Source organism: Eumetopias jubatus, unplaced genomic scaffold (assembly GCF_037043125.1).
Source record: "Eumetopias jubatus isolate StellerSeaLion01/CBP00866 unplaced genomic scaffold, mEumJub1_p1.0 scaffold_13, whole genome shotgun sequence".
In the NCBI taxonomy this organism is placed as follows: domain Eukaryota; kingdom Metazoa; phylum Chordata; class Mammalia; order Carnivora; family Otariidae; genus Eumetopias; species Eumetopias jubatus.
Window position 1 is genome coordinate 74,079,242 of NW_028274819.1, and position 13,588 is coordinate 74,092,829.

The 13,588-nt window shown below is 39.2% G+C and overlaps 1 protein-coding gene across 3 annotated transcripts in view; it reads left to right on the top strand.

Moving 5' to 3' along the window:
* FAT3 (FAT atypical cadherin 3) overlaps window positions 1-13,588 on the top strand; it is a 499,470-nt gene that overhangs the window by 154,298 nt on the left and 331,584 nt on the right. For all 3 annotated transcript variants that reach the window (XM_088017597.1, XM_028119619.2, XM_028119620.2), the window contains exon 2: window positions 7,162-7,476. In XM_088017597.1, coding sequence (XP_087873723.1) covers window positions 7,162-7,476 — 315 coding nt within the window. The remainder of the gene's footprint in view (window positions 1-7,161; window positions 7,477-13,588) is intronic.

Sequence of the window (13,588 nt, forward strand, 5' to 3'; positions counted from 1 at the left end):
TCAAGAGTCGAAAGCTTAACTGACTGAGCCACTCAGGCGCCCCCAACTGTATTTTTACAAGACTTTTTAAAATGACATTTTCATAAATATCAGCATAAAATTTGAACATCTCAATTACATCTACTTGGAGCATTTCCACAGTAGATGAAAATGTGAGGGATAAGATGTGTTCCCATCTGGAATATTTTACCTGAGTCCTTTCCACCGAGTCCTTTCCACTATCTGGAACATGAGAAAAGCTCACAGTGGATGGTTTATCTTCTAAATAAGATTTATTAATCACCGATTTCTACCCCCACTCAATACACATTTGTGAATGGACAGAGCTTCATGTCTTCTTGATTCAGAGGCAGAGATGGGGAGGAAGAAAGGACCAGAGGCCTACCTGATATGTGAGGACAGAAATCTTAGACTGGAGAGGAGAAACCCCAGAGAGGGTCATCTTCTGCTATCCAAAGACCTATCACAGGTGAATGGTGGTTTGCAGACTTGTTCTGTTTTATTCTGGGATGTGAGCAGGGCTGCAGGGAGAAAGAGCATTCAAAACTAGAGCGAGATGGACTTTTGCCTCAGTGTGAAGAACTTCCTATTACCTGAAACTCCTTAGTAAATGGTGAGAGCCTTGTCACCAGATTCTGAGCAGAGGCTGGGTGTTGGGTCAGAGATATTGTGGGAAGGCTGTTTTCACTAGTGGTCTTTGAAGTCCCTTTTGGGTCTGGTCAAGTAAGGCTGACTTATCTCATTAGTAGGTAAACTAACTTACTATTGATTCGGTGTCAGTAACTAAATGCCTTCATGAAAACATATTTATTGTGTGCCTACTATATGCCAGGCACTGTGGTGGGCAATGAGACTATATAGCAGTTAAGCAACCAGATAGAGACTCTACTTATAGAGCCTATTTTCTGTAATGGGCAGATGGAAGGAGGCTTCTTTCTGGAGAGCCATACTCCAGAACTGTGTTAGCTAATGGACTAAGAATACGCATATTTTTATACCTCAAAACAGACTCTTTTCAGAGAATCAATACTGTTTTTTTTTTTTTAATATTCTAAAAGGATAGACCCAGAAGCACCTTTCTTAAGGTTTTTTTTACAATCAATATGGAGAAGTCAAATAGAAAAGTAACTTAATATTGTTTGCTCAATTAATAACTCTATGAGAGGGGAAAAATGGGCATGAAATACTATGTGGATTTGATATCTATATGAATTAAGAAGACAATATAATGTTTTGGTTAACAACGGGTCTTGAGTTTGACTGATCAAGGTTGGAGAACTCGATTTTCTATTTACTGGCTGAGTGACCACTGGCAAGTTACTTAACCTAAATCTGCTTCCTTATCTGTAATAAGGGGATAAAAATAGTAACGACTTCATAAGTGCTTGACACTTACTTGCTGAATGAATGAAAGGGTTTAGAAATGTTAATGAAGAATGCATTCATTGTACCTGTCATAGTACCAGGCACACCATGATTAAATAGTGATGGGTGTGGAGGTGTTGGTTGTGATGACAGTGGTTGTGAAACTGTTCCTATTTGGAGATAATATGATCATCTATATAGAAAACTCTATGGAATTTGTATAAACTCCACTTCAACTAATAAGTGACTTTAACAAGGCTGCAGGATATAAGATCAATGTACAAAAATCAATCATATTTTATACACAAACAGCAAATGGAAATTGAAATTAAAATAATATTATTACAATAGCAATAAAAAATATGAAATGCCTATGGATAAATTGGGCAAAACATGTGCAAGATCAGTATACTGGAACTATAAAGCATTGTTTAGAGAAATAAAAGAAGACATAAATAAATGGAGAACTACACCATTTTCATGGATCAATGGACTCAAAGTTGTTAAGATGTCATTTCTTTCCAAATTGATCTATAGAGTTAACACAATCCCAGTTAAAATGCTAATAGGTATTCCTAAATTTTAGATGGACTCTAAAGCTGATTCTTCATTTCATATGGAAACACAAAGGATCTGGAGTAGCCCAGACAACTTTGAAAAAGAAAAGCAAAATTGCAAGAGTTATACTTCCTATGAAGTTACATTAATTAGGGCAATGTGATATTGATGCAAACATAGCAAAATAGATTGATGGAACAGAATGGAGAGTCCAGAAATAGACTCATACATACATGATCAATTGATTTTGGACAAAGATGCAAAGGCAATTCAATGGAGGAAAGATCATCTTTTCAACAAATGGCATTGGAACCCTGAACATCTACATACAAAAAAAAAAAAAAGAACTCCAATCTGTACCTTTCACCATATATAAGCATTAATTCAAAACTGATTATAGATGTAAATATAAAACCTAAGACTATTAAATTATAGAAGAAAATGTAGGAGAAAATCTTTGTGACCTTAGATTAGACAATGATTTCCTAGAAGCACCAAAAGCATGAATGTATAAAAGAAAAATTTAAAAAATTGGATACCATTAAAATCAAAATTTTCTGCTCTTCAAAAGCTATAATTTAGAGAATGAAAAGACAAGCTGCAGCCTGGAAGAAAATATTTACAAATCACATCTCTGATAAAGGACTTTTAGCTATATATAAAGAACTCTTAAATCTCAGTAATAAGAAAACAAACCCCAGTCTGAAAAATGGATAAACAATCTGAACATTTAACCAAACAAGACATGCAGATTGAAAACAAGCACTTTTAAAGATGCTCAACCTCATCAGGAGGATGCAAATTAAAACTACAAGCTATCACTATGTAGCATTTGAATGTCTAAAATTAAAGTAACTGACCATGCGAGGTATGCCACAAGTAAGGATGTATAGCAATTGGAATGTTCCATATTGACTGCTAGCGGGAATGTAAAATGGTGCGTTCATATACCTGCCATGTACTATAGCCATTCTACTCCTAGGTAATTATTCAAGACTAATGAAAGTACTTATGCATAAAACTTGCATATAAATGTTGTTAGCAGTTTTATTTGTAATATCTAAAAACTGAAAGCAACCAAAATGCCCATCAAGTCAATGGTTGAAACAAATATACTCAATGGAATACTACTCAAATATAAAGAGGAATGATGCATTGGTGTGTGTGTATATATATCACAACATGGATGTATCTCAAAAGAGATTATTATTCTGAGTGAAAGAAGCCATTCAAAAAGAGTCCATACTGCATGGTTCCATTTCCATAAAATTCTAGTAAATGCAAATTGATCTGTTGTGACAGAAAGCTAATCTGGTTGCCTGGGAGTAGAGAGAATTGTGAACATTTTTAATTGGGATTAAAAATGAGAAGGACAATACTTTGGGGGATAATGATTATGTTTGTTATCTTGATTGTGGCAGTGGTTGCATGGGTATCAAAACCTACCAAATTGTTTATTTTTCATATGTATAGTTTACTGTTGGTCAGTTACATCTCAATTTTAAAAAAGTAATATGTGATGGTTGTCACAACACTAAAGGCTCACGATATGATTTTGGTGATCTTTGGGCAACCTCCAAAGTGAGTTTTTGCTTAATAGAAAATATCATGTGGGTTTACATTTTTAATTATGACCATATAGGTCATAATTAGGTATGAGAGCATAGTAGGAAGTGAGGAAATGTTGTCACTGGGCATTGGTTCTATTAGTCTGATTACTATGGAGCCTTGGATGAACCTTAGAGTAACTGTTGTTAACACATTCATTTTTGTTCTCACATTTTTGGTCCATGAGACTGATACCTGAACACTATGTTCCAAGATACTCATTCGTACTTCTAGTTAGTGAGTAAATATAGCCATACACATTTTATTTTAATGAGAAAGAATTCTAATTTCCAGGGACATGTCTGGTCCTTTATTTAAAAATAGAGTAAAATTGCACTCATATATTTTAATTGGTGTTAGTGGATGCCTTTCATCCAAGGACTTCTCAAAATCATTTAATGTCCAAAGCCTGTAATATACCATCTTCCAGTTTGACAGGTTCAAGAAAAGGGAATTAAGTGACTTCCAGGGATCACAAAACAATTCTGCAAATCTGTGTATGTGTGTGTGTGTGAGTGTGTGAGTGCACGTGCACGCACGTGCTCATGGGTACATATGAGTGCAATGAGTGCATGTGTGGTAGGCGGTCGGGCAAGGTATAAACAAAGCTGACCCAACTTCTTTGATTTGGTTGCTTATTGTATTATGTTCTCTTTTTAGTGGACTTATTTTGCTGTTTCCTGAATAGGCCAGTTATTGTCACATAAGGGTATATTATGAGTAAGCCACAAAGACGATGCGGGAATGTCACACGACAAGAGAAGAGAAAAAATCTAACACAATAGTCCATCCCAAACTTCTCTCCTCTCAAAATTGTCCCTTGCTTTGGAGTGTGGTGACTTTTTACAAGGTCTTGTAAAGACCTTTGATTCACGCTGATAGAACATAATGTTCAACGTTTACTACACTGCAAGTATTTTGCCAAGCTCTTGACATACATTTAATTACATGATCACCACAACACTGAGATATGGGTAGTAAAACTAAACTAGCTTCGTTTAAACACATTGTCCAAGTAATGGAGTCTGGATTTGAAATTGGAGCATTGAGGCAGACTTAAGTTCTTCTATAATTGTAGAAGGCCATGAGACCTTGGGCAAGTTACCTACTCACATTTGAGACTTAATGGCTCATCCATAGAAGAGATTTATAAAGCTCATAGAGAAGTTGTATTGCACATTATAATTGCTCAGTCAATGCTATTTTACTTGCCTCCCACCGTCTTCTGCTAAGTTCTTTGCCCTTCCTAGTATGTCAGTCCAAACCAGTTGAGACCGAGTCCTCCTGGCTGTTGGCTGTGCAGTTTTCCCCTCAGAGCAGATCTCCTCATTAGAGATATGTCTTCTCAGCAAGACTGTAGACTGTGAGTCCTCTGAAGACAGAGATCTTCTCTCAGTTATTACTATTCCTGCAATGCCCAGCACAGGGACCAATAGATGCTTATGAATTGAATTGACAGATCTCATGTAAGATGTGCTTCCCAGCATCTCTAGAGCACTGTTTGCAACCCATACCCTGCATCTCAGATCTTGCCAGACTACTCTTTGTCTTCATTCTGCTTGGTTTCATGTCACTTAACTGTCCTGACTTGAAGAGCTCTGCCACCCATGTCTGTATGGTGGTTCATGGCTTTCACTGCTGTGAGTGTTCCAGAAAACTGGCCATGGTGTGTGGGATATGCCTGAGCCCTGTGGATGTGCTCACACCTGGCCAGGTCTCTGGGCCTTCAGCCTCTCTGGACCTTAATGTCATGTTGACATTCTACCCTGTCTCAGCCCAGTTTATAAGGGTATCTATTACTCATTTAGTCAATGGACATATACCAGTATGTTTATAATCACTGTGCTTCGTTCTTCTTGTTTTTCTTCCTACCCTGTTATCTGTTATCTATCCCTATTTTGACTTCTAGTTAACACCCATGAATCTACATGAAACCCATAATGTTTTACATATTTGTATTGAGAATATTTAAGATTATCTTTTGTTGGGGTGCCTGGCTAGCTCAGTCAGTAGAGCACGTGACTCCTGATCTCAGGATTGTAAATTCGAGCCCCACGTTGGGTGTAGAGATTATTTAAAAGTAAAATCTTTGGGGCGCCTGGGTGGCTCAGTCAGTTAAGCAGCTGCCTTAGGCTCAGGTCCTGATCCCAGGGTCCTGGGATCGAACCCCACGTTGGGCTCCCTGCTCGGTGGAGAGCCTGCTTCTCCCTCTACCTCTGTCTGCCACTCTGCCTACTTGTGTTCTCTATCTCTGTTAAATAAATAAATTAAAATCTTAAAAAAGAAAAAAAGATTATCTTTTGTCCCATTGCATAACACTATGCAGGGTTCTTTGCTGGATAACTTTGGAGCTGGAACTTCACCATCAGCTAGGTTCTAGAATATTCGCCATTCTGAGTTTGAGACAACTTTGAGTATTCCAGCCTGTTTCTCAGTAGATAATGCCCTCCTCCCTTCCAATTGCCATACTTGGCATTTTGCTTATCCAGGGTCTGTAGGCCAAACTATGTGCCTAATACAATCTAAAGTCTGATGGGAATGCAGAGGATAGAGGATTTAGTTCAGAATTGGAGATCTATTTCTTGACTTTTTCCATGGCTGTCTTTTCGGATATAAGGATTTAAAGAAATTTCATGAGTTCCACAAGTACTCTGACTCCCATAAGAAATTTTATAAGCTAAGCCCAAGTTTTCCCACCCCAGTGAAAGTGCTTAAGAGCTCCTGTAGCAAGTTTCTGTAGCCTGGGTTGTTTTGGGTGAGTGCTGTGAAGATATTCTAGGCCACTATGTTTTCTCTCTGGCTTTTCTGGGGCACATCAGATTTCTTGGTTGGCACTTTTTCGACCATGAAATGTGAAGGGTGAAGGGAGGAGATCAGGCATTTTTCTGCTCCTAATTTAAAATGATTGTCCACAAGTAGCTCTCAGAGTGGCTCAGAATTTATTTAGAGCCCTCTGTAGGGTTCTTGATGGGGTAAAGATCATTCAGAAAGCATGTGGGTATGGCTTCTTCTCTCATTCTTTTGGAAAAACTGTGACATTGGATTTTTAGGGAAACAGTGTGAAAGAAGCTTACATCTTTGCATACAAAACATTATCCATCCTAACTGGCAAAAGAACGTTTGAAAGTCTTTTTCATTTTTTTGAATGAACAGATAAAATAATTTGCCCTGGGAGAGCTTTCTATTGTATAGGAAATGAACTCAATATCAGGTCAAATGGAGATACTGACCTGACATTGCCCTGATTTCCCATGCATCTCGGGAAGTGTTTTGACCTCTGGCCTACTCTCTTCCCTTTGCTCCCTATTGTCTTTTCTGTGTGTGTGTGTCTGTGTGTGTGTGTCTGTGCGCATGTGTATGTGTATGCGTATTGAGGTATGTCTTTTTCCCCAAATTCAAATAAAGTATTTGTGAATGTAATTATACTTCTCAAATGGTAGGAGAGCTATTTAATATGGTTTTGCAGAAAATAATTTTCTTACATAAAGAGAAACATCTTAATTGCATTTGTATTAAGGATTTTTTTTATATGCTGAGATTACTTAGCGCAGCCCCCCTGAATTACAGACAATTTACTTAATGTCTTCCAGTTTTGCTGTAGCAGTCATGTTCTCTCTTCTTTTCTTTTAGGAGTCATCTCTACTGCAGACATTCTTGATCGAGAGACAACAGGGTCCTATTGGCTGACCGTGTACGCCACAGACCGGGGCGTCGTTCCACTTTATTCCACTATTGAGGTCTACATTGAAATTGAAGATGTGAATGACAATGCCCCCCTGACCTCGGAACCTATTTATTACCCTGTTGTCATGGAAAACTCTCCAAAGGATGTATCTGTCATTCAGATCCAGGCTGAGGATCCCGACTCCATTTCTAATGAGAAACTGACATACAGGATTACAAGTGGGAATCCCCAGAATTTTTTTGCCATCAATACCAAAACAGGTAAGGGAATGCTTATAAGACTTTTTTTTCCCATTGTTTGTCCAGCTTTTAAATCCATCAGTCTGACACTTGCTTATTTATATCATTTTATTTTCCCCCTGACTTATTTTATGGTGTGAAGGACAACATTCTTTTTTCTTTTTTTTCTGGGGGTAGTTTCTGAAAAGGTGAGCATTCTACGTGGTATGTTCTAGTTGGTATGTTTTAACTTTAGCTGAACCAAGGTGGAGTGATCTAATAGAAATTAGAGGTTTTCACAGAAAGCTTTAGATTTGCTTTCCTCGTAATAATAAAAAGTGGTTCCCAGGCCACTCAGAAGGCCACGTGCCCCCTTTGTCCTTCTTGGGAGGGAGTAACCTGCCAATGTTGGGTTCTGTGGGTAAGATGGCTTTGTGACACCTGTACTTCCGGGAGCTTCTCCTTTGCTTGACCTGCATCTAGCTTGTTGTAAATGATCTCCTTTAAACCTTAAATTTAAGTCCCAGATTTTTTGTGATTCCTGTCGTACCCTTGAGTGTAGTGTCAGTGTTTAGAAGAACTTCCAGTGTTTCGATTTTTACATAACATGTACCACCTTTAAATTTTCAGGTCTTTTGCTTAAAAAAAATTTCTAGAGACTGTACTGACAATTTGTTGGCTAAGGCTCAGGAGGGGCAGGTGTGGAGTTTGGTGGGATGCATTCTGAGAGAAGTACATACACTGGGAAGGTCTCAGAGGTTCCTTGCTTTCTTGTGATTTGCCTTGTTTAGGTCTAAACAAGAAAGTCAATGAGAGTGAGAGTGGTGGTGGATAGAGTTTGAATTAATTGAAAGTTAGAAGAATGCAAAGAAGATACTATTGCTGTTTCACCCCAGGCAAGTGAATTGACAGTGGTCAAAGTTAGGCTAGTTGGTATTTGCTGGTGTGGACATACTCAGTTTTCCTAACAAACTATGTGGTGGAGTTGATAGTTATTTCTCCTGCCTGTGTTTGCTAAAGAGGAAACATACAGCCGACCCCATGGATTTTTATAAATGTCAGATTCCATGAACATACTTTGGAGAGAATGCCGTGTTTTTTTGGAAATAATTGATTTTCTCTAATTATAAGTGGGTCAGTCATCTTGTTAGGCAGAGTCTCACATGCTAACAGTGTTGAATCGGGATTTCACTTGCATTTCATTATTAGACAAAGAGTGGTCGTCTTCTATCACTGTCTGACTGAAACCTGCTGGAATTTGAAAGAGAAGACTCAGAGATTTGGAGGCTAGCTCAACCTTTCAGAGCCGTGTTAAGTAGGGGAAACTGCTCAAGGACCTGAGGGTCCCCTCAGCTGTGCTAGAAAGCTCCTCCTGATACACTTTCTCACTGGAGCTGAGGGCTCTGTGGAATATGGTGACATATGAATTCAGATACTTTAGAAAGGAGAGAGAGAGAGAGAGAGGACGAAGACAAAAAAAAATGTCACAGTAAAGAAGTTGAGGGCACAAATATCTTCACATTTCACAGCCCCTGTGGAATATGAAACACCCCCAGTCACCTTCAGCCTTCCTTCTAATTCCATTGCCACTTAAGTCATTCAGAATGAGCCCACCACCCTCTTTTTGAGAAGTTAAAAGACACTGCAGAAGGGCAGTTTCAACTCCTTTCTCCTTTGATGACTGAAAATATTTTAGAATAAAGTCACAGGGAAGGATTTGGGTTGGATGTGAAGAACGTTGGCTGTACCTTATGTGCAGAAAAGAACATGTAACTAAAGCTGTCTTTTATGCAGATCTTAGAAGCTTGCGTGAATTTTCTGAAACTTATACTGTCACAATTTAGCCTATAATACATAAGAAGAGCCTTAATTATATTTATAATTTCTCTGTCCTTGCCATAGATTTTAAAAAACCATTTGTGTCAGGAACAGTATTTTAGACTCACTTTTCTAATTATCTAAAAGAAATACAGAGCATTACTTTTTAATTCTCAAGCACATGGTAAGAAAACACTGGATTTTATTGATTCACTTATTCACTCACCAAACACTTATTATTGTGCCTACTAGTTTCCAAACAAAATCTAGTAACAGTTATAAACTTAAGATACGGTCCAAACCTTCCTGGGACCCAAAGGTACATGAAATTAACAAAATAACTCATGTTTATTACACAGTGAAAAAGTAGAATAATTGATTAGGGTGGGGGAATTTCACTCAACATGGCCTTGGTGAGAGTGATGGTCAGGGAGTGCTTCATGGAGGAGGGTAATATTTGGGGTTAGAAGTCCTGGTTTTTAAGTCCCTGTGCTGCACTTCCTTGCTGGGAAACATCACTGACCACACCAGGGGGAAACACCAAATCAGACACTCCTGATCTCACCAGCTTTTGCGAACTTGGGAAAATTATGGGAACCTCTCTGAAATTTGTTTTTACCGAGCAAGGATTGTTGCAAGGAATATAGGAGTCCTCTGTGAAATGCTTAGCACAGTGTCTGGGACACTGAAACCACAACAAAAGGCAATACCCCATCCTGACTGTCTTACCTCTGATTACAGACACATCATTCACTCTGTTTGGACCTCAGGTTCTTATCTGTAGAATGAAAATGACGTTGCTTACTTCACAGGGGGGTTACTCATGAAGACTGAAAGTCGTGATGTGTTTGAAAGTGGTTGGTAAACTACAGAGCTCTGTAAGAATCATGTTATCACTCTAGTTCTTTCTATGGAGATTCACAGAACCGCAAGCCTGGGGTAATTCTTTTGAAGCTTGTTGCTCTAATATAATGCTGCCTATGGAACAATCTTTACCCAACTCTACAAACTCTCTTCAGGGACACTTTATGCTTTAGCATTTCTTTCTGTCTTTCTAAAGCCATTTGTCTGAAATAGTTAAGTTAATGTAACATTTTTTAGTAATGAAGTGGGAGATGCACCCAACCAGTATATTTATTAAAGATCTTTGCTTTAGATTTTTTTCAACCAGATGTAGATTCTAATAAACTGACCTTTCATTACTTCCTTTGTGGTAGAGTTGAAATTTAAAGAGTTTTGCCTTGTTTTGGCAATGTGCTCCATCATAAATAAGATTTAAATGATTAATGCATGCTCAAATAATGTCAATGCTTATGGCCCACAGCTTGCAGCAGATAATAGATGTCCCAGACCCAAGAAGGGAGAGAAATTTCTCTGTTGAACAGTGTTCCCTACCCAAAATGCCATTTTTTTTTCCTACCAGACCTAAAACCACATAAAATCAAAAGTCTGGGTACCTTCTTCAGTAATTTCTGTGGCTTAAGAGTAAAAACAAAAACTGTACCTCTGAGGTCCTTTCTGACCTGTGCAGAGAACCCTTGATTAACTCCAGGCTGAGCAGTTAAACTCAACCCAGTGCAGCATCTTTGTGTACGTCTGCCTCAGCTTGTGAGTAACAGGAGCACTACCAACGCGTTCTGAGCTGGAGTCACCCAACAGGCTGCCCTCTTTGGGTGACCAGGTACTCAAATGCTTGCTTCCAGACCTTGTCACAAAATCCAAGCTGCCCATGGACTAGTCATCCAGGCTCAATTGGGGAACAGGTGTGAGAAGTTCCTCTGGGGTTTTAGAATGTTTGTTTTAGCTGTATCTATAGTATGGAAACCACTTAGCAGAGTGCAAGCACACCGGCATTTAGTAGAGCACTCAGTAGATGTTAGCTGTTGTTGTTACTATTATTAATCATCCTGTATTCCCCCCTAGAATAAAGTTTATGTAAGTTGCATGCATAGTCTTCACAGCACTGTCTTTGAGGAAGGTGTACTTGAAAGGCAGGAACGTTTTTCCTCACTACATGGGGTATAGCACTGGAACCTTCCATTCAGGTTTATAAAGTGTATTATGCACTATTGTCTCCCGCTGCTGTTTTAGATCCCAGGTGTTGTGGGATGGCAGATATAACAGAGTCATGAGATCATTTCTGATTCAGGGAATTTATTCTCCTGGGAAAAATAGCACCGTCACACAATACAATGTAAGGCAGCTTATAAGAAATAAATGGTCAGGGGCACCTGGGTGGCTCAGTCGTTAAGCGCCTGCCTTAGGCTCAGGTCATGATCCCAGGGTCCTGGGATCGAGCCCCGCATCGGGCTCCCTGCTCCGTGGGAAGCCTGCTTCTCCCTCTCCCACTCCCCCTGCTTGTTTCCTCTCTCGCTGTGTCTCTCTCCGTCAAATAAATAAATAAATAAAATCTTAAAAAAAAAACAAAGAAATCGTCAAACTCTGTGGAGTTTGTGAACAGGGTAACATGTCAGAGGGGGGCTGGGGCAAGGACTCCCCAGATCTGAAGTGGGCCCTGAAGAATGGATCCATCTGCAGAGAGAGAAAGAGAGCCAGAAAACTACCCAGGGAATATAAACAAGTTAAGCTGACCTTGAAAGCCCATCTGCTGCTACTTAAGCTAGTTTGAGAGGCATTATACCATTAGAAAAGGAATTTTTAAAAGACTCATAAATGTCTGGAGTGTTGTAAGATATTAGAAGTAACAAATATGTGTATCTCTTCTCTCTCTCTCTCTCTCTTTTTTTTGGGTTTAGTGATATTTGGATTTTTAAAAGCCTTGGGTTGTATCTCTTCCTTTTGAGAGGCCAATACTTTCAGAGGGAAAAAAACATACATAAAGAAAGACCCCTCTATGTTTTCCTTTGCTTCTATTAAATATACAACCAAGATTGGCATATGCTGCCTTGAGAGCCTGTGTCTGTGAAAGTAATCCTTGCTTCCTCCCGATCTTCTGCTGGTCGATTATCTACGGCGTAGACTTTCTGATTTCTTTCCTGCGATTGTGACGTCTCCTTTTGACCCATGCTTTGGTCACTGGCATCTCCACCTGTGTTTGAGTGGTGATGAAGCCCAACTTTCTTTTACTTTCTGTGAGCATCTTGGGATAAACCTGACCAAAAGATGCTTTATGTGTGGGTAGACCAGCTGCCCTGTCCACCAGGTGGGTAGAGAGGCAGAGATCTTCTTCAAACGTGTGTCTGCTGCAGGGACACCTCAAATTCTACCTTCATCCAGTGGTATCTTTGGATTTAGGCATTTTTTTCCCTATTAAAATTGGAGGGGTAGCTTATTAGACACTGGGTGTCTTCTGTTTTTAAATCAACTCCAGATACTACTAGCGTGCTTTTTGGTGTATGTATAAGACATAGTGGGTAAGTCAGCAGGCTGGGTAACAGAGGGAAAAGTCAAGACCACATTTCGGCATGATCACCTGGTGATCTGTTAGGCTGCAGATCGCTGAGGGGCAGCCTGATGACTTGCATTTCCAGCAAGTTCCGGGGGTGGGGGGAGGGCTGATGTTGCTTCCCTAGAGAGCCTCATTAGCAAGACTCTAGACTTTAGTACCCACAAGAAACAGAAGAGGGAGATAACGCGGTGCTGAGACACAAACCTGAGGACAAGGTAGCCCACCTTACAGTTTATCCAAACACTCTTGCCTCACAATGCGGGAGTTTTGAGGTGTGACTATGAATTCAAAGTGCTCTCTTTTACCCACCCCCAAAACCAGCTCTCATAACCTTGCTTATACTTTGTGTTTTATGAAGTGGAGACAAATGAAAATCCAGTCTTTTCAATCATCCATGAGGAAAACATCACTGATTCCAAAGACTTGTGGTTAATAAAAATCTGGTTTATATAATGTTTGGATGCCCTTGTATTATTTCCAAATATATAGAATGAAGCAGAAGTTGTTACTAAGTGGAGGTCAGACCTATTTAATGAATAAACAAACATTTGATATTAGTATGTCATTATAAAAAAGGGTTAGTTTGTAAGATAGTGGTCAGTAACCTAATCCTTATGTTGATGCACAGCCCTGTTTGGTGGTAATTTGCTTAGGAAACTACCTTTTACTGGAAACCAGAAGGAAATCTTGTTTTATGTATAAAACCAGAGATTAAAAAGAAAAAAACACACAAGGTGAGGGTACAAATATTGGTGCTTTTTCTTCAGCGTGCACACTGTGTAAATCTCTTGTTACTGTCTCTTTTTCCCTATTCCTTCCTAATGGAAAACTAAATTCTCCTGAATGGGTAGAAGTGGCCACTAGATGATGAGTTGATATTCTTAAGTACAGGCACAAAGCAGATAATGTAGCGAATGAGTATGTATG